Source organism: Athene cunicularia (assembly GCF_003259725.1).
Source record: "Athene cunicularia isolate RWA chromosome 1 unlocalized genomic scaffold, athCun1 chr1_part2, whole genome shotgun sequence".
Lineage (NCBI taxonomy): Eukaryota > Metazoa > Chordata > Aves > Strigiformes > Strigidae > Athene > Athene cunicularia.
Genome location: NW_020799092.1, coordinates 12,770,415 through 12,790,952, shown reverse-complemented (window position 1 = coordinate 12,790,952; position 20,538 = coordinate 12,770,415). Strand labels below are relative to the sequence as shown.

Below are 20,538 nucleotides of genomic sequence, written 5' to 3'. Positions count from 1 at the left end.
ACATTGAAAACCCAGCTGAATGTCTAACCAAGAAGTGGGGAATCTGACATTTGTATAAATGTTAAATGTAAGTGAGGTTGGTTTACTTCCATTTACTCTTACACTGGTTTTTCACATTTTCTTATTTGCTTAACTCTTTGGAATGATTTTTCATTGGTTCATTTATAGGCAGTGCTAAAGGTTCTCTTTTTACTCATTTTTTATATGTGTTTTCTTGAGACCACTGTAATCCATATTAAGACAATTTCATCTTGTCTTCTTCATGTGGCTAGCCTATTTTCTGAGGTTTGTTTGCTGCTGCTTTCAAGTAAAAGTGTCTGTTCTCTTCAGATTGGGATGTAAGGGCCCAGGCTTTTACATGCAAAGACTTTGAGGTTTTGTTCTCCTTGGTAGCTCAACAGAAGATAACACTACCATAATAAAATGCAATTTGAGTTGTTTTGTAAACTTGTCTCTGAGCTTCTTAAATAAAAACTTCCATAACCTATATGTAAAAAAAATCCTATTTCCTGCTGCTAGCCGGAATCAAATGCAGAGTTTTGAATTTGCTTCAGCCTTGAAGTTGTTGGAACCATTTCCTTCAACTTGAACAGTTAAATTGTGAGGTTTTAAAATCCAAACATTATTTTTTCAGTTTCTATAACTAGAAAACCTAGAATATTTTTATGGAGAGTCCAGCTGACAATACTTTTATCTGAGGTTTGTGGTGGAATATGGAATTTCTTTTTATTTTTTGTATAACCTAAGTTAAATGAGCACAAATTCAGTCCTTTGAAGTTTTACGATTGGTGTCTTTAACTGTTTTTTTAAATTGGTTCTCCAGACCTGGAATCTAGGACTAGGTTTGGGATTTTCTATATATTGGGCTTTGCATTTTCTTGTTCTCTTTAGCATTTTTCCACAGAAAAGCAGACTTTGAGAAGATACCTAAGAAAGGACAGTCTAATTTTCTCTATATACTGTGGAAGTCATGACACCTTGCATAAAACGTGTTTCAGGTGCTAGAGGAAACGATGAAGTCTTATTTTTGCCTGTTATATATGTCTGTCCTTTTTTGACTGTGCAAATAGCTATTTCTGCCCTCTGCCTGGAACTTGAGAAGCCTGTAGTTCCTCTCATGTAAATGTTTTTCTTTTAAGGTTTGTTAACTATTTACTTTTTTGCATTTCTAGAGTGCACCTTCTTATTAAAGTGCACAGCATGTTTCCTGCTTTATCTAGGCACTGTCTTTTAGACCTTCCAGGACAGTTCAGAATTTTACTGCCATTTAATAAAAAAAGTGCAGCCTTTAAACTTTTGCCTCCATGTACAATAGTATTTTTATTCCTTCCTCTGATTATAAACCGGTGTGTTCAGACAGATCAGGTTTTAATCTGTATATTCTAATTGAAAATCTGGATAGTACAGTTTAAAGTGTCTTCAGAGGTCATCAATAGTAGTTTGGGGTTTTTTACTGGCTTAGTTATCTCATATTAAATGCTTGTTTTAAGTTTATCAGCATGATTTAAGTGGTATTTAGGCATTTTAATTGAATACAGTGAAAGACTGAAAAATGTGTGGTATGAAAAAAGCTTTTCCTCTTGTGTTAAGAAATATTTTTCTATATATGTTTGGAAGCAGCAGCAGTATGTAACTACTGCTTGCAGTTATGGGGTACAAATCTTGAAGGAATTTAACCTAATTAAGAATTAGATTAGTAAATACTATTCAATCAGTTTTTACTAAGTACTATTCCTTCAGCATATACTCAGATTTAAGGATATTTTTTAAGTAGGTACTCTGATGAAGTAAGTTTTGAACACTAATATTGTTTTAATGCTAGGTAAAAAGAAAATTTGTAACAAAAGCTAAAATTATAAAGATGTTGAAAAGAATTTATTGAAAAATCATTAACTTACATAACTTACCCATTTAGGAAAGGATGTTTACTTTCCTTTGCAACTTAGATGGATCACCGCTACTAGTAATTTAGCGATAGCCAAATGATACATGGCTGTGCTGGGCATTTGGACTTCTTTTTTTGCTTGTATTTTCTGTGACTGTTTTAGATGTGTAATCACCTATTTTGATGACACTGACAAGAAACTGTTTGGTGTGGTGCCTAAAACTGCTATACTAAATTTCCGCAAGTTCTGTTGCTGAAACAAAAATGATTTAAAATCGCCCTTTACTATTGCAAGTCTGTTTGGATTAATGGATGCTGGCCACTGCATACTTTGTTTTAAGAAATATTGATATCATTCTTGTATTGATTAAAGGTGGTGAACTAGAAAGTATACTTTCTGGTCATTCTAAAATCTAAATGAAAAAAGTAATAAAAGTTTACTGGCAGATTAGAGATCAAATAAAACCACAGAAGAAGATTATGAGCAACAGAGATCTGAAAAATTAACATGACAATGGGCATCACTACTGATACCCAGTAGGCACCCAAAATACATTTTGCAGGTTGCTGAGGAAACCACTTGCTTCACATTTTAAATTCTGGAATCTTTCCAGTTCTAAGCTCCTACAGTGATGCTGCTTGGTAGCACCTTTATCTGAGACAATAGAAATAGGGCAAATGCTAGAAATTTGGAGACTACAGAAATGAGTTTTAGCTTTATGTCTAAAAAATTCATGAAAATCCTTAGTTTCACAGAACTTCAGAATTAATTTTTTTTTCTCATTTCACTGAAAATAAATCTTGAGTAAAATCTCATTTGGAGTTCTTAGAACTCCAGGCAAGGGGACACTGTCAGAAAATAAAATAGGAACCATGCTGGGCAAATTTGAAATCTGAACCTGAAAAATGTTAAATTGTGATTCATTATTCTCTTTGCCACATCTGTCTATCTGTGCTGGTAGACCAGGATGAAAATGAATAGAAATTAAAAAATCAATACTTTGCAATCAAAGCACTTAGAGAAATGGGACAAAGGATAAGTAACAGTTGCCCCGAAAGAGAGGAGAAAAAAAAAAAAAAAAGGGCAGTGAATCAATCACCCTTTGCTTTGGGGGGAGGTCATGTTTTGTCTTGGGGAGGGGAGGTTAACACTCCCTTCATTGTGCAATGCAGCTGCAGGCAAATAATGCAAGTTTTAGTGTCTGAACATAGCAGTGTTTTTTGGCATTTCCCTATGCACTCTCCGATAATTGACCTGTGAAAAAGTACAGGAAGAACACAGACCTTTTTTTTTCTTTTTTTTTTTTTTTATTGGTGGTGGTGTGCTGACTTGTTTAGCTAGTATTTGGTAAGACTCCAAATGTACTTTTCCTGCTCTTTTGGATAAGAAGCATTACCTTTCTCCTGAAATAAATGCCCTCTGCTTTTCAAAAAACCTAGAAATCAAAATACGTTATGCTATAAAAATAAATATGCTTAATGATAAGAAGTACTGTGTGGCAGGAGAGAGGGACTGCAAATAGAATTTATAACTCATTTTTTTAAAATCAGTAGTGATCAGAGTTACTACAGCAGCAGTGTTGGTTTAGTAGTTGTAACTTTTATTCAGTGTTTGTACTTCAAAGTTTCTTTCCATTCCCTCATCTGTGAAGTAGATTTACCTTCTCAGGCAGCCCTGAAGAAACAAGCGAGGACAGAGAAGGAACTGAATTTTTAAGTGTTTAATTCAGTTTATGGTAGTTTCTTCTTAGCTGGTGTGACCTTGAACTTGCCTACCAGATGAATGAATATGTGATTTTCTGAGAATTAATAAAATGCAGAATGGACTTTTAGATATCCCTTTGAGCCTCTCTATGATGACATCTAGTGTTTAAAAATGCTGTAGTATTGACAATGTAGATCATGCCCCATTCAAACCAGCAGTGTGTGTCTGAGTCTCTGGTTGTGTAAACTATACAGAAAAGATCAAAGTACAGCTGTGCCCACAAAGATGGTCCACATGTACATTCACAAAGTGGATGAGCACATACCCTCTTATTTAAGACTGGATAATTTTTTGTCTCTGTACAATACCTGTAGGCATGCTTATTCTCTGCCTTTCATGTACTCGGATTATGAACATTTAAGGAGGAGCCACCGTACAGTACTCCAGGATCATATTAGCCTGCTCATCAGCCCAGCTTCTGCAGGGAGGTAGAAGATAGACTGGACTTTCTGCTCAGCTAGGACTGATGAAATAGCTACTTTCCTTCAGGAACTCTGTGGCTTAACAAGCAGTGCAAATAGAAGAGTATTTCTGTAAATACCTCTCTCTGTCAGTAAAAGCCCTACTTCTACTCCTTTTACTCCACATCTCAGGGCATGCCACTGAACTGCTTCCAAACCCAGTTCAGAGATTTCAAACACCACAAAAAAAGACGTAACATCCTCTCAGGCTTATGCCAGCTTCTTTATTAAAACTGGCAGATGTGACCTCAAAGATATGTCCTGGAGGGTCATGGGGGACTTGTCCCTCAGTATCCCTGAAGGATATCAGACCTCTTCTACTGCTGCTTTTTCTTTCATTCAAGGCTTTCTGTTTTAGACTACCTCTGAACATAAAAACAAAGTTGAAATTTGTGGCTTTTAGAAATATCTAGAAGCTATTCTGTCTAATTTGTTACCCTGTGTCTACAAGATGCTAGATTTCCTTCTCTTTACAAGAATATCCTCTCAACTGCTTTACCATGTGGGGTGGGATTTTTATATAAAGGTATTATCTTCGGTTAGAGTAATAATAGGAAAAATTAGACAAGCTTTTAATTCTTCATGTCTATCAAAATACCACTAGACAAAATCTTATGGTAGCAATGGAAGTACCAAAGAAGACTGGAGAGGCTTCATTATGTGATTTCAAATTCAGCATAATTATCCTGTGAGATTTTTTCATTTCTGCCATTCAGGGAGGAGATTAGTTGTTTAATTTCCACATGGGAAAGAAGGACACAACACAGGATTTATTTTCATACTACAGTGAGACATGACCACTTTGAAAACAGGATCCTTACCCTTCCATTTTGACTTTCCACTTCTTTGCGAATCCATTGAGACTTTTTAGAGCCATTGCAGCCCAGCTCACTTGTGTGTCATCTTTTTCTTCTATGAATGTACAGCTAATAAGACATTATTAGGGCAAGGGCATACCTCAGTTTCTTCATACCATTTTTCAGCTGCTAATTTAGTTTTAAAGGTGACTGATAAATATACAGGTCTTAGAGTTTATTACAGCAACTTCAGGTTCATTGTCCACAAGATCCTTTCCCTTTCAGGAGAGGCTTTAGCTTCTGAGATTGACCTTTTTTTGATTCTTTGAGCCGTATAATAACAAACATTTCTCTGACTTTGAATATGGGTCCTAAAAGGTCCACAAGCATAGCTTGAAACAGTATTTTCAATGGCAAATAGTCCATGGTTTATAGATGCTAGTAGAGGTGACAGTGTGTTCTCCAGGGACTGACACAAGGAATATACTTTTGATCTTCTTGCTTAATCCAGATCAGTCATGGCAGATGCCTTGTAGCTTGAGAGTACTTCAGTGTTTTCATTGTAAGAGCTTTTGTTTTCCAAAGGAACAAGCATTTCGCAGCTCTTCAGTTGGGTACTGTTATGGCCCTCACCAGTGAGTACATAGACTATAGTAATAGGTATCTTGTTTAGATTATAATAAACAGTACATGATCACTCCTATTAATTGGTGAAATTTCCTTTTGTCTGTTGGATACTTCATATTTAGTTGTCAAAGCTGCCTCCTGGGCATTCTTGGCACTGCAGTGAAGAGTTTGAATTGGTTTGTGTTGTTAAATCAGAAGTCAGGGACTTCTACAAAGGGACTTGCACAAAGTGCAGTTGTCCACAGACTTCTGCTGCTGAAGAACTTTGTAAGATGCTTTTGCATCTTAGAGGAAGCATGAGACTTTCTATTCCTAAGGGTCTCTGTTCAGTATATGTATAGTTCTATAGCTAATCATCTTCACAGAATCATGGAATGGTTTACATTTGAAGACACCTTTAGAGATCATCTTGTCCAAGCCCCTGTTCGAGCAGTGCTACCCAGAGTTTGTTGCCTAGGACCATGTCCAGACAGCTTTTGAATAGGATAGCATTAGAATGACTTTTTAAACTTCAAAGCAGTGAAATGTGTGAGTGGATTCACTCATATGTGCCTAACATTCACTTTAAGATTATTTAGTAAATTTTGTGGGATATACAAGTTAGTGGAGGAGGCATAAGTTAAATTTGGAAAATTGATTTAACACAAAACAAAATTTATTTTATTACAGTAATTTTTATTGCACAGTTATGGCTACCTATGCGGCAGCTATGTTAGAGGAACCTACTGGATTAAAAATAAAGGTTTTTGCCTGCCTATATTTTAAATTAGAATTTGTAGATAAAGAATATGCTGCTTTATTTTTATATAGCCGCTTCTTTTTCTTGAAGCATTTTGTGCTACCACAATAAAAATAAAAACATCTGTATCATATGTAACATATGTACCTGTATTTCCTGATGTATGGTAATATACTTTTAAAAAAATCAAATTTTGTTCTGATGTGTGTGGAAGATAGCAAGCCAATTTCTTATTTCAAGATCTAATAATGTAAGGAACATTCTCTCAATTTATTTTGATGCTATTAAAGAATCTTGCCTGTTGCCTTTAGTAACTAAAGTACTTGATTTTTTTTTTTCCTGAAGTAATGAATATCTATGCCTCCTTTCAGATAAGTAGGTTCAAAAAAGGAAAACAGGACTGTGAGGTTAACGATGTTAGTTCTGTAGTTCAGCTATTGTAGCTGGCTAATACAGGGTTTTAAATTGATACACATTGCTGTAATAGTGTAGCATAAGACTGATAGCAAAAGAAAACTCTGGAGTTTCTGATATTATCTGTGCTCCAGTGTTCTGGATAACTGAAACCACAATTCAACCAATCTGTCATATATGGAAGAAATCTTTTTTTTTTTTTTTTTTTTAAATATATAGTATCCCTCAAAGAGGAGCAGTTGTTTTAATATTATGTCCTTCTTGTGCCTTGAGATAACCTCCTGACAGGCAAGATGGAACATTACTCATAGGTAGTGGGTCTGACAAATTCTGGTTTCTTGAAGGGATCTGGGAAAACAGCCAACTGTGGGGCCTCTTGGCTTCATTATAAATTAAACGTGTAGTTTTTCTGGCAAGATAAAGCTAATAAGCTTTGTTGGTGTATTCACTGTCATGCTCGACAAATACAAATTTCACTATGATTGAAGAGGCAGGAAGAGCAAGGGCGTATGCCATTTTTGAGGTTGCTTACATCAGTCTTCCTCCCATGGCTTTTCATTGCTCTCTGTGTTGCAAGACTTGACAATTTCCAATGCTTTGGTCACCAGGCATCCAGGCATTTTCTGCCCCTGGAGGGATTGTCTGAGCTGTGTCTGGAACAGACATCAGTGATTGTGCTAGCCAACTTGGGGATCTTCACTAGAACAAGGAAGGAGTAATTTTTCAGTTTAAATCAATAATTTCCTGGATTCAAGAGTGAATTTTAAATTCACTAGAATAGACAGTTTTCTAAGCTGGGTCTCTGAACAATATACTGTCATTAGGACTGTCATGAGGCACAGTATATCAATAGCTTTGAAGACCATGGTTTCAGTTATTCCAGTGTGGAATAGTGTCACTGGGAGAAACTAATAACCTTGTCCCAGAATAAATAGCATGCATTTGATAATTAGGATGCTCCTCTGCGTGACGAAAGGCTTACATATGTTCCAGCAATGATGGGTGGAGGACGGTTTTAAACACAGAACTTCTAGATAAAGAGGACCACAGTCTGTCCCTTTCAGCCTTTATTTTCAGTAGAGATTGGAGTGTTTGATTTACCTGAAGCAGTCCATGGTATAAAATGGGAAAGAATATAACTTGGGTTTTTTTTTTTTTTTTTTTTTTTGAGCATGGACCATGAAAGAATTTTATTTGAGAGTTTGATGTTTTGCCGCCTATACTGTGTGTTCTGAAGTAATTCTGTAAGAGCAGCGATAACTAAATACTGAAGAATATACGTGCACACACGCACACTCTCTTGGGTATATGAAATCAAGTTACCATAGAATGAAGAGTGTTTGTTTCACAATAATAATCAATTACTCACTCTATCTGGTTTATTCAAGTAAAGGAAGTTGAATTTATAATATAGTTAGTTTCTCACTTGACACTTAAAATATTATATAATCTTGTGAAGCTTGAGCTATTCTAGAAGCAATGTCACAACTTGTTAGTTTTATTCTGCTTCTTACAAAACATCAGATCTAAGTTATCATTTACTGGTTCCAGTTTTTTCTCTTGTTTTATCAGCCTTCCACCATGAAGTAGTTTTGGGTTTCCGTATTTTGAACATTTGGGAACCATCAATATGAAAATACTCCAAATTATAGTAGCTGTATTTCTTCTGTAATGAATTTACCTAAATCAAATCTGTGCATATTTATTGTCAAAGTCTTTTCTGGGACTTGGAGCAGAAGTGAATGTCCCCAAAATAGTTGGGTTTTTTAATCCATTTGCACTTGATAGGTCTTAGGAGTAAAACTTCAGAAAGCATAGTGACAGAGATTGCTTCATAATGTCAAGACACAGCTGAAAGGAGAATTAGCATGATGTTATTCTGCATGATTAGGCCAGGATTGCAACAAAGTGGATGTTAGATTGTGAAATAAATTACCAGATTATTTCAGTTATGGTTCTCAGTATGTGGCATTTTAACATATATTAAATAAATGAGTAGTATATAAACTTAGTGTTTCATTGAAGAGGAGAAGCAGAATCTAAATGAATTTGGTTTGCTATTTATGATAGCAATGTTCTGTTTTGAATTACTTGGGTGAATGAAAGTATTGCACTCAAGTTGGAACCAACAAATTGTCTTAACAAACCAACCCAGGTTGATATCTTGTTGGTGGTGCATAATAGATATATTCTCTTGCCTGATGAATGCCAGCAAAACAAAGGGGTCACACAGTGAAAGTTTAAGATAAACCAGTGACAGAGATTTTTTAATGGATTATGTATTTAACCATATATACTTAACCACTGGCTCACATATTGCTGAAACAAGTCTCTTATGACCAGCTTTTATACTTTTGTTATTTAATTGCATTTTAAATAAAGTATTGTCTTGTATGCTTTGAGACATAACTGATATCAGCAGGTTGGAAAGAGTGGCCCCCGCCCTTGCTCACTTCAAAACCCTGTCTTGTATCAGACAATGTCCATCATAAGATTTTACATTCAAAGACTGCTTTTGACTAGGTTAGGCTATTGATACCATTGAATCTTCTCAGAAGGAAGCAATTTCTTAAGTAAATTTTAACTGTTTTACAGCTGTCAAAGGATGTGAGTCATTGCTAATGCATTTTCTAGGCAAATGCTTTGGAACTCAGACAATGCTTAATAACATATACATTGGCTTCCCTGAAAATGTGAATTTCAGGTCCTTTATCAACTCAAAAATCAGTCTTCAGTCTTGGGGTCCTAGGGTTTTTTCTTTTTTTTCTTTCCCCTGACTTGAATTATGCTGAAGTCTCCTTAAAAGCTTGTAAGAAAAATGCCTCTTATTATCAGTTTTCAGAAATAGCAAAGTTTAGCGGTAGGATTGTGTTAGAAGGTTTGAAGGAGATTCAAGCTATATACTAGCAGGACAGAAGGATTACAAACATGATAGTAATATTCTGAGAATATGATTTGAAACATCAGGTTTAAATACTGTTTGTTATAGGGAATATGACAGTACAGAAAAAAATCTTTACTATTCAGAAGATACTATAATTACAATTCAGTTAATGGTGACTGTTCTTATTAGTTCTACTTTGCAGTGATCTGTCAGCAAACTAGTGCTACCAGACAATGATTAGGTATGCAAAAGAAAATAGGTAAAAAAGAAACAAAGCAATGGAAATAAATGACCTTGGAGATTATTTATGTAAACATAGATGAGGTATTTTTTTGGCTGATATAAATCTACTTGGAAAACACCTCTGTATGAAAAAGTGATGGAAAGAGAGTAGTCTTTTTGGATCAGAGTCAATTGTTGTTGCTCCTTCACCAAAGGTACAAAATAATTAATTGTCTATACATGTTAAGTCATTTTTTTTTGTAGTAGTAGCACTTCTTCCTGCATTCCATTCTTTTCTCAAGTCAACCTTATTGCACAAGTGTGCATGCAAAGCTATGTCAAGAGTAAAACATTAATTGCATTAGGTGTCCTGCAATTCCTAGATTTTTTTTTTTAATTTGGTTTTCTCTGTGCAAGTTTCTTCCTTCTGAAGCAGTAGCATTGTGCCTGTTTGTGATTCATACATTTATTTGACAATTAAGGTTTTCTTTTAAGTAAAATCACAAAAAAAAATTCTTTGTGCTTTCTAAGCTGCACAGCAACAAAATATTTTGAAAACTCAACACTGTAGAACTTCATGCTGATTTTAGAAGACTTTTTGCAGATTGGAGATCATGAGAGTAAAAAATTACAAAAAGATTTTATCTTCTGAAAAAGCAAGCAACTTTCTTTTATGGGAGCTGTTCTGAATTTTAACTGGACCTGAGTAGCAGGAGATAAGTATGACTGTGTAAGGTGTACCACTGTGCTGGAGTTTCCCCATCTCAAACGCTCTTTTTGTCCTGTCCTTCTCCATGCTCTCCTCAACCCCTCTAGCCTGGTTCTCTCTCTTAAGCCAACTGAAGGAATCTCCTGATATAGGATTCTCCATACCAGTTCAGGGCGTTACAGAATCCCACTATGTTAAATTCAGCAACGTCAGAACATTTCCAAAGTGCACAATGGCATTCCAGTGTGATGTTGCAAAGACAGTAATGTTCCAGATAAGAATTGAAGTAGAGCAGCATTAAAAAGAAAAAACTTTCTTGGGATGCAAAATAAAAGTTAATCCTTCTTCACTGGGTAGTACAATTAATGTAAACTAAACAAATGTTTACCACTTAACTGAACAGTTCACCATCTCTGCACTGAAGTGTTAACTGAGACTCCAGAATTTCAAGTTCCTTCAGAAGAGAGACCACTGGTATCTTGCATTTCATGGTATCTTTGATTTACTTTATGCTTAACAAACTCTATGAAATTAACATATGCAAACTACTTGATAATTTTTAGTATGATGATTCAAGAACAAGAATCTCGTGAATATAACTTCACAATAATTTAACTGTATTCATAGCAATTGGTTGGATCATAAAGTAAAAAAAGCATACTAAATGCAGCTGAACTTTGGAAGGAACTCTGATTTGTGTTTGCCAAAATGTCAATGAGAAAAGGGGGAATTGTTTTGATCTGTCCTGAACTTCAAAACAACTTAAAAATCTCACCCCTGCAACAAGACATGGTATTCCTGAAGCTACAGCATTCATTCAGCTTCACCACATCATTGCTAGTCCAGGGAATTTAACCTTTAAAATTAATAGCAAGAACATTACTTTAAGTCTAACTGATTCAATACAGTAATATGAATGATACTCACTCATATGACAGACCTTATTTCACTGGGAACTTTAAAAGCAACACCTTATATTGGAGCCAACACACATACAGAAGATCAAATTTTGCTTCCATCCATGCAGTGGTGAACTATGCTCTAACCCCCTACCCCCAGGAATTTGTTAATGCTAAACTAAAGGTAGATTTTTGCAATTCATGCAGGACTGTTGTAATGGTACTTTTGCAAGATTTGCAATAGGAAGACAGTTATAATGATGAGATTTTTGGTGTGACGTTTATAAAACTGGAGCTTAATCTTGCAAAACAGACCAGTAATACCTGCTTATAGGTTTTCATTATGGTCTCAAAAAAAATGTCTTTCAGAAACACAGTAATATTTACAAATGCAGTAGTACAGTTTTCTTGAACAGTCTCTCAGGACTTAAAGTGACCTCTCATTAATACAGTTTAGGAACAAAATTTCTTTAATTCAGATCCATCTCAATTTTCTAGAGTAAAGGTCTTACCCCTTCTTCTGAAACAACGATTTTTTATGATGTCAGATACAATGTGATCATGTCTGTTGTAACTGCTATGTTTTCATCCTGATTTTGATGTAAGCCAACCTTTCTCAGCTTCTCCAATACTGTAGGATTCTCACAAAATCAGGTATGACTGCAGGCTATCATTTTTTTGTTGTGATATTGGGATTCTTACATCGAAGGAAGTGGCATGTCTCTGACTAGACAGATTTGTAACTGTTCTGTCATCACATACCTGCTTACTTGCCCACTCTTTCTTCCATAATATCTTTTTTTGTTCTCATGTTACTATTCCTGACACGGACAGAATCACCTTGTAGTAATTGACCCTGGAGCTGATGTGATCAATAGTGCCTTTACAAAACCAAGGAAGAACTCTTTTGGAAAGCTCACAGCTTATATGAAGTTTTTGTTTATTTGAATGGCTATGCCACAGGAATATAACAGAAAACCTCTCGACCCACCTGATTATTTAGATTCTCTTTACAGTACTGCTTCCACCGCATGAAAGCTAGGATCAAAAAAGTGGGAGGGTCAGCAGTACATCTGCTCTTGTAATACAATCAAGGAATATTATTGAGTGTTAAATTGATTGTCTTCTGTATATTCAGTATATATTATGATGCAGATGTCATGTTACCAGTCAAAACAATCTCTTTGCAGAGCTGCACTGGAGAAGTCAAGTGCAAAGTATAAGCACAGACATTTTCACCTGTTTATAGAAAAAAAGTACAGTGAAAAATCTGTCTGTGGGTTAGTCATATAGCTAGTTAGTACATATTGGAGATATATACAAATAGTGGAATATGCAGTGAACTTTCTCAAGTTGAGAAAGCTTTTGAATTTAAAATATACATTTTGCCTTTTTAAACTACTTCCAAACATTATTGGATCTTCATATTTCTAAGATTGTTTCACTTTTCTCTTATTGTCTCAGAATGAACTAAGTTAAAGGGCTTTTACCACTTTGAATATTTTCTCTTTCACCACTTTATTCCTTTTACAAGTCAAACAGAGTAGCACGAAGAAAATTGAAAGTGGGAAATGAAACATAAATGCAGTTAATTTTATTATAACCCAGGTGATGAAAATAGTAGGTTGTCAATCTCTGATTAAAAATAAATATTTTGAAGGAGGAGAAAGGTTTGTTTCCAATAACAGTGGGGTGAAAAACAGAGACTGAATGACCAGTTCACAAACCTACTTCATTTATTCTAATTTGGAAGTCACTAGTACAATAGGAATTGTTTTTCAGGTGTTCAGTTTCTACATACCCTAGGGTTGACAGTGATTCTACAGAAGAATTTCTTTGTTGATATGAAGGATCTACTAGTAATCTCTAACTAGAGGAATTTGGGAATCTAGAGGCTTCGATGGGTATTAAACTAGATGGGTCTCATTTAAATCCTTGGGCTGTTTTTAATTTGCGTTTGCTTGGGATTTTCAGTGAGATCGGTATTTGCAAAAAAGTAAAATGCCTCCTTGCCTTTGGAACAGAACGGCAGAGGAAACTTCTCTTGCCTCTGCTCCTGTGCTTCAGGGCTGGAAGGCAAAATAATTAGTTCCACACAACTAGGAATAAATCACCCAGGTTGAAACATGATAGTGCCTGACAACTGGTAATGTTGGAAAGAAATATTTCAGTAAATCACTACTGATGAGGAAATTGGTATGCATAGCAGATGATTCCAGTGTATGTACGTGTACCTTTACAATAAGCTTTGTGTTGCAAATCCAGCAATCCATAGATTGCTGTCTTTACCCTGCAAAATAGTACAAAAGTGGCAAGTATAAAGATTGCTAATAGTATAATAATAGTATATATTTTTTTATTTGTCCTTTTTAGAAAGATGGTAGAGTAATACATAGATATTCCTTAGTTTTGTAGAATATTGCAGAGGAAATTTGTCATCTTCTGAGTATTTCAAGACTAAACAGTGCTGGTTCAATCCTTGTCCCTTTTATGCTTTCCCAGGTGGTTTGGAGATTCCATTGCATTTTATTTCATCCTTTGCTGGGAAGAAAATAAAGACCTTATTTTGGTTGTCTGTTATACATTTATTATTTATTTGAGGATTTGTTCAGAATTACTTTTTTTTGGTTGGATAGGAAAAAAGGAAGGTAAAACAAATACGGCATATTAGGTATTCTTTTTTTCAAAGTATTCTCAAGCTACTTGAAAAGACATAAGAGTGAAATTCTTCATTAATTAACTATATGTGCAAAGTGTAGACTATTCTTTGCTTTCTTCTTCAGATTATATGATTTTGAAGAACCTATATTTTAGTTATTACTTGTTTCAGTAGTGTATGTTTGGGAGACAAATGGAATAAAGGCAATTATTATTGATTGTGATTTTGTAAGGAAATTTTGCATCTATTATTATATAAATGTTTCAATTTTGACACATTGTGCCAGTTTTCTGTAGCTTGAGTCATGTCCTTGTTTGGGGACTGTCAGGTACCTGGCCCTGCAAAAGTCACAGTTGTAGGTGGAGTGGGTTTTTTAGATTTTAGTATGATTTGGAACATTTCAATGTACCTGCTGTTTCCTGGATGATAACAGAAACCACCATTTATTACTCCAGACTGGAAAGCATGCATGTAGACTGAAAGAATAGACAACTTCACACTTCCTAGGCATTAGATTTTTTTTGTATTTGGGTGCAGTTGCAATGGGATAACGCAGAAGTCTTTTGTACAGCTGCTACCTTACTCAGGTCACAGTACACAGTGTTATTGAAACATGAAAATGCATGCTGTGCTTGTACAAATGCTTGTGCTGCCCTGGCAAGCATCTTAATACATGCTGAAGCTGAATTATTTAGCTTTTCTCTTGTGTGTGGTTTGCTCACAGTAGAAAGTCACTCTGCACTATCCCCTCTGCAGCCAGTTGGAGCCTTTGTGAGTGCCTTTTGCCTCTAGAAGTAAACACGCATCTAAGAATAGCTCAGCCTTCTTTGTAGTATATTTTCATGGTTGGCTGTCTAAACAGCCAGCCTGTCTAGACAGCTGACGACACTGAAAAGCTCATAAGGTCAAAAGCAGCCACGTAGGCTACCCTTGGGGATGTTAACCTCCTTGGTAGCTGTACTTGTGGGTGCCAGAACTTTTTGGTAGAACTAGTAGGGTTATTTCTGAAGGAAGCTCTGTGGGCTACAAGTATTTGCTAATCAGGCATTAAATAATTGATATCAGTGTATAAAGAAGGAATTTTCAATTCTTACAGTTATTTCTGATGCACATGATACATCACCGGTTATGCTTTTTTGGTGCTCTTTAAAATTTGTTTTATACTATCATTTGTGTTGTGCCCAAATTTAAATTTTATCTTGGAGGCCTGATACTTTTTTTCTAATAGAAACTAATGACAAAGATAAACCAAAACCAGTTTTAGTCCATTCCTTAAACAACAACAAAAAACTGACATAGTTCTTCTGCTCTCAGTAATATATGTAGTGTACAAAGCTGGATGGAAAGTTTACATGTGCTTGCATAAGAGAAATTGAAAAAAATGGTATGAAGAATCTTACACTAGAGACTCCTTCCATGACCATGGGTTACGGAGAAACATTAGCAAGGGTTTCCTTGAATTAGTTTATCTTCCTCATAGATTCCACTTGTAACACACCTACTGTTATTTGTGACTAGAATTTCAGCCTCCTGCATGTCTTTTACATTTATTATTACAGACCTAGACCATTTTCTAAAACTACATTTGAGATGTAATTTTAATAGATAGCAAGGTAGTAGTGGGTGTGTCTTAATAGCCTTCTGCTCTGTAATCACAGCAGATCAGTTTTTCCAGGGTTGAAGAGTAAATCCTGGGGATAGTTGCTGTATTTCCACTAACCAAGGAGCTGCTAACTGCTGTTTGACTGGTGAATAAAAAGGCTAGTTAGTACTTTCATTTAGTTTATTAAATACCAGACTAGATAGCCTTTGGGGTTGTCTGGTTACATTATTTCTTACAAATGTCTTTGAAAGAATATCTTGCTACAAGTGTTTTAGAGATAGGTACCTTACATACCACGTCATTCACCAGTTTATGACCTGTGTTTGCTGATGCAAGAGAAACTTGTCAGCAACAACAAAAAGGAAGCAAGTGAGAAATCTGTACCCCATTTAATGCTTTGCTGATAAATTTGTTTTCAACAGGTTATCATAATGTTAGCATGTCTGTTTCTTGTGATGTGTATATATGCATTAAATGGGTCTAGCATTAGGTTTTCTCATTCTGTCAAAAGATATATTCAGAAATAATAACAATCCAATTCTACACCTGCAGAAAACAAAGCTGATATATTTTCTAGCCAGGGAAAGGCACTTTGTGTTAGTTCATCATATAGGAAACCACCATGTATAATGGAAAAGTAACATGCCAATACAGTAAAGAATACGACAGTGCCAAAGGAAATACTTAAAATAATACTCCTTTACAACTTCTAAATTATCACATGCCTTTTTCATTTTACAGATGCAGTGATGTTTTTCTCATCTTTTTTCTCCCTTCATAGTGTTAACACATTGATCAACCTTCAATCACGCAGTTCCCAACATCCTTGGAAATTAGGAATAATGCCCTTTCTTTACATTGTTCTTATAAATATTATTTAGACTTTCTTGCTCTGAATTCTTTCCTGGTTATTGAAAAGGCTACTGCTTCCTTGTTAATATTTGATGATTTTGGTTGCATTGCTTTATGTTTTGATGTAGGATTATAGGAACTAGGCCCTTGCCTACTTCCTTTGCTATAAGAATTTTTTTAAGAGTTTAATATACTCCTAAAATAATTTTGGATGGTTTTACTTTCTGTTCTCTTAAAATTTACTCCATTTCTTTAAGATTGAAAATCTTCAAGAACAGTTAAGAGACAAGGAGAAGCAAATGAGCAGCTTAAAGGATCGAGTGAAATCCTTGCAGGCTGACACCACAAATACTGACACTGCCTTGACCACGCTGGAAGAAGCACTGGCAGAAAAAGTGAGTATGGAAAGCCTAAGTCCCTTCCTTCGAAAGGTCCTTCTGCTAATAACCTCTCTAAAGTCAGCTTTTCTGGACCCTGCGTACAGGACATCTCTAACGCAGCAGGGACATCCTTTGTTTCCGAGGGCCCAGGAGGGATCCAGGGAACTCGGCTGCTGTCAAGCTATGTCCCTCACTAGAGGGTGCTGCAGGATACGTGGAGTCTGACTAATCACTTAGCTTAGTTTACCTTCTTGGCTCAGATATTTTAGTAATAAATTTATTTTTAAAGTTTTGCTCTGTGAGATGGTGTTTTAGTTCCCAATATTGAATCAAAATGGATAGTTATCCTCATAACTAACATTTTCTTATGCTTGACCAGTTCTCAGGAGATAGCTGACTGAGGAAACAGCCTTCTCTATTCTGCTTTGCTGAGGCAACTTTTTGGAATTATTATATATTTTTTCATGATTCCCAGAGAACCAGGGTTGCAGCTCCTTTAGTCTGTCAGATTCTATAAATGTAAAGCTATGGTAAAGCTTTGCCTGCGGCTGGGGATTTCGCTTGCATCCCTTCAACTTCTAAGATAACCAGAGCTGCATTGTTATCTGGTGTACCCAAAAGTTGGTTTGTTGCCTGTATATTGATCCTGGTGTCACATATGCACTAACACCCCTTCCTCTCTGAAGGACCACAGTCTTAACTCTACATTTTGGAAAAATAAGATTTAAATAAGTAAGGAAGCAATATGTAATGTGTCCTGATCTGGGTTAATTTTGATTATCAGAACCAGATAAATCGTGTTGCATTGTAACAGTACTGCAAACTTGCAGAGATACAAAAAGCCTGGTATTTTTTCGCAGTGAATCCATAGATTTCTAGTTTCCTCCTTCTTGAGTACATATTTTACAGCTGTAAAGAAAAGAAAATGGTAATATCCTACGCTCCTCCTCCTTGTCTACAGTGTATAAGAAGCATTGTGATAAGAAGTCTCAGAAGTTGAACTGAGTAAGAGGGATTTTCTTCACAGAGTGCTTTCTTTTGTCAGGAAAGGACCATTGAGCGCCTAAAGGAGCAGCGTGACAGAGATGAACGAGAAAAACAGGAAGAGATCGACAACTACAAAAAAGACATTAAGGACCTGAAAGAGAAAGTCAGCATTTTACAAGGAGATCTCACAGAGAAAGAGGTTGACCAGCAGAATGAATCTGTTGTGTTAAATTGTTCGTTGTATATGTATGTGTTATATCTGAGATGAAGAAAACAGTTCCTTTATAGTAATGGCCCTTCAACAAGTTTATCTAGTAAAATATATTGTTTGAGAATTTTTCAAAGAATAGATATTTCAGAACCATCTTTACATGGATAGCACACCGTCCCCTTACTTAGAGCAGTTAATTGTATTACTAGTGAATGACAAATGGTCAATGATAGCATTCACTGGAGCTATGCTTACAGACAACTGAAGGCAGTTTAAATATAGGGAGGAAAGGACAGAGGTTGATCAAAGCTGTGGGTGCCAAAAGCATGCAAATAATGTCTGTTCCTTTTTGCAAAAAATACAGCTAGTTTTTTGACTCTGAAGAGTCATTTTTTGATAATTAAGTTGGTTGTTTGTAACAAGACAGTTGGCTAGTGTGCAGGTTTAAGCCCTGTCGGGATCAGAGAGCACGTTGCTGTTGTCCTTCCCCACCCGCAGCCGGTCGGGCTGGAAGTTAAACACAGACCCCAGCTAAAATAAGAAGAAATTTAATACAACAGAGTGATAGAACAATCTGAATAGCAGCAGTGGCAATGATAACAACAATAAACAGCAATAACAGTGAACAAGACAAAAGATATACAGAGAAATACTGCAAAATGGTCAAGGAGCAAGCCCGCTGCGTGTATGGCAACCCCCAAAACCAGAAGCAAAAGGGCTCCACCCCTGGACCTGACGTCAGCATGGTATGAATAACCCGGCTGGAGATCCCTTCCCCCTCTCTCTTTGCTGGGGAAAACTTGACCCTATCCTAGCTGAACCAGGACAGCTAGACAAATTAACCTAATTATATTAGAGAAATATAAATATTTTCTGTTCATCTCTTGGAATTATAACATTCAAGTCTACTTACAATCTTTTTTCAAAACTCAATCAAGGTAAAACAATACAAAAAATGTACACCCAGGAAGTGCTAAGAATTTGTCTACACAGAAGTCAATATTTGACAAGAAAAAAACAACACAAAAATAGTTTGGAAGACAAGAAGTTGAGATGCCTTTTTGGAGATAGGTAGCATGAATCAGTTTCATCCCATAGCAGGTGTACCATACAGAAAAGCTGTACCCATACAGAAGAGCTTTGAACACGCTCAGTTTTAGATCCAGTGGCCAAATCTGCTAACCACAGATGATTTCTAAATATGATTTTATTTAAAACCAATTTTTCTTAAACATGACTGCATTGAAGCACAAGTTCCAGTTTACAGAATCTTCCATCTTTAAAAATTAATTTAAAATTAATTTAGACAAGGTTTTATTTTGATTCTGAAAATCTGAATTAGATCAAGCTGTCTTAAGTCAGTGACATGGACATCCTGACAAAAGATGTTGTTCTAAGTTGGATCCTGAACATAGTGTGAAGGGATATGAAGAAAATAAAGACAAAGTGAAACTAACTGTGCACATAAAGAGTATTTACTTGATAGTTACATATTACATATTTTATTTTAGTCATCCTTACTGGATCTGAAGGAGCATGCGTCATCCTTAGCTTCATCAGGACTGAAGAAAGATTCAAGACTCAAGACACTGGAAATTGCATTGGAACAGAAAAAGGAAGAATGTTTGAAGATGGAAACTCAATTGAAGAAGGTAATCTTATTTCATACTTACATATATGGTGTAAACATTCATTAAACATATCAGTTCTCAATGCTTGTAGGTGTTAATGTGATAAATTCAGATGGGTGATTCCTATAGGAATGCATAAAAACAAATGAAAAGAATATATCACCAGGGAAGTGTGTGATCTTTTGTTTTAATCTCATTGCCAGTCACACCTGATACATTGGTAGGAGTTTGCTGTTCAGAAGAATACTACTCTATTACAAGCAAGCTAATTCATTTGAACAGAATCTTTGGGTTATGTTTGCATTACAAACCTTCTTTATTTTAGCTATGAGTAGCATAAATACTATGCTGTTTAGAGGAACATTGATTTGATTTTAACTTTTTGATTTTAAAAGAACAGGTGATGAAGAAGCACAAAACACACTAACCAAAATAGTGATAACACTTCAATTTATAAAATTAGAAAAAGATAAAAGGCAACACAATTTTTTAAAGAAATTTAAGTCTTGGATTGTGGTGTTCTAGCTATTTCTGTACATCTACCCAGGAAGAGGAGAAGTTCTCGTGCTGTAGTTTGGAACTTTGTTCTAGTTCCTCAAATGAATGTGACAGTTATGAGTTAAGACCTGTTAAGGATTTCTGTTGTGTGGGTGCAAGGTGGGTGTTAATGCCCCTGAGAACTCTGTGTAAGTGAAACTCCATATACGTATATGTAGACCCATGTTTTCCCTTCTTTTTAATTAATCGTATGACACAAAATGAACAGTTCTGTTATTCAGCATCAACAAAGCACAACAGCAAGAAAAGATAGTT

The 20,538-nt window shown here is 35.6% G+C and overlaps 1 protein-coding gene across 11 annotated transcripts in view; it reads left to right on the top strand.

Annotated features, from left to right (window-relative positions):
- ERC1 (ELKS/RAB6-interacting/CAST family member 1) overlaps positions 1 to 20,538 on the top strand; it is a 280,374-nt gene that overhangs the window by 78,677 nt on the left and 181,159 nt on the right. For all 11 annotated transcript variants that reach the window (XM_026867111.1, XM_026867106.1, XM_026867103.1 and 8 more), the window contains 3 exons: positions 16,774 to 16,911; positions 17,942 to 18,082; positions 19,606 to 19,746. In XM_026867111.1, coding sequence (XP_026722912.1) covers positions 16,774 to 16,911; positions 17,942 to 18,082; positions 19,606 to 19,746 — 420 coding nt within the window. The remainder of the gene's footprint in view (positions 1 to 16,773; positions 16,912 to 17,941; positions 18,083 to 19,605; positions 19,747 to 20,538) is intronic.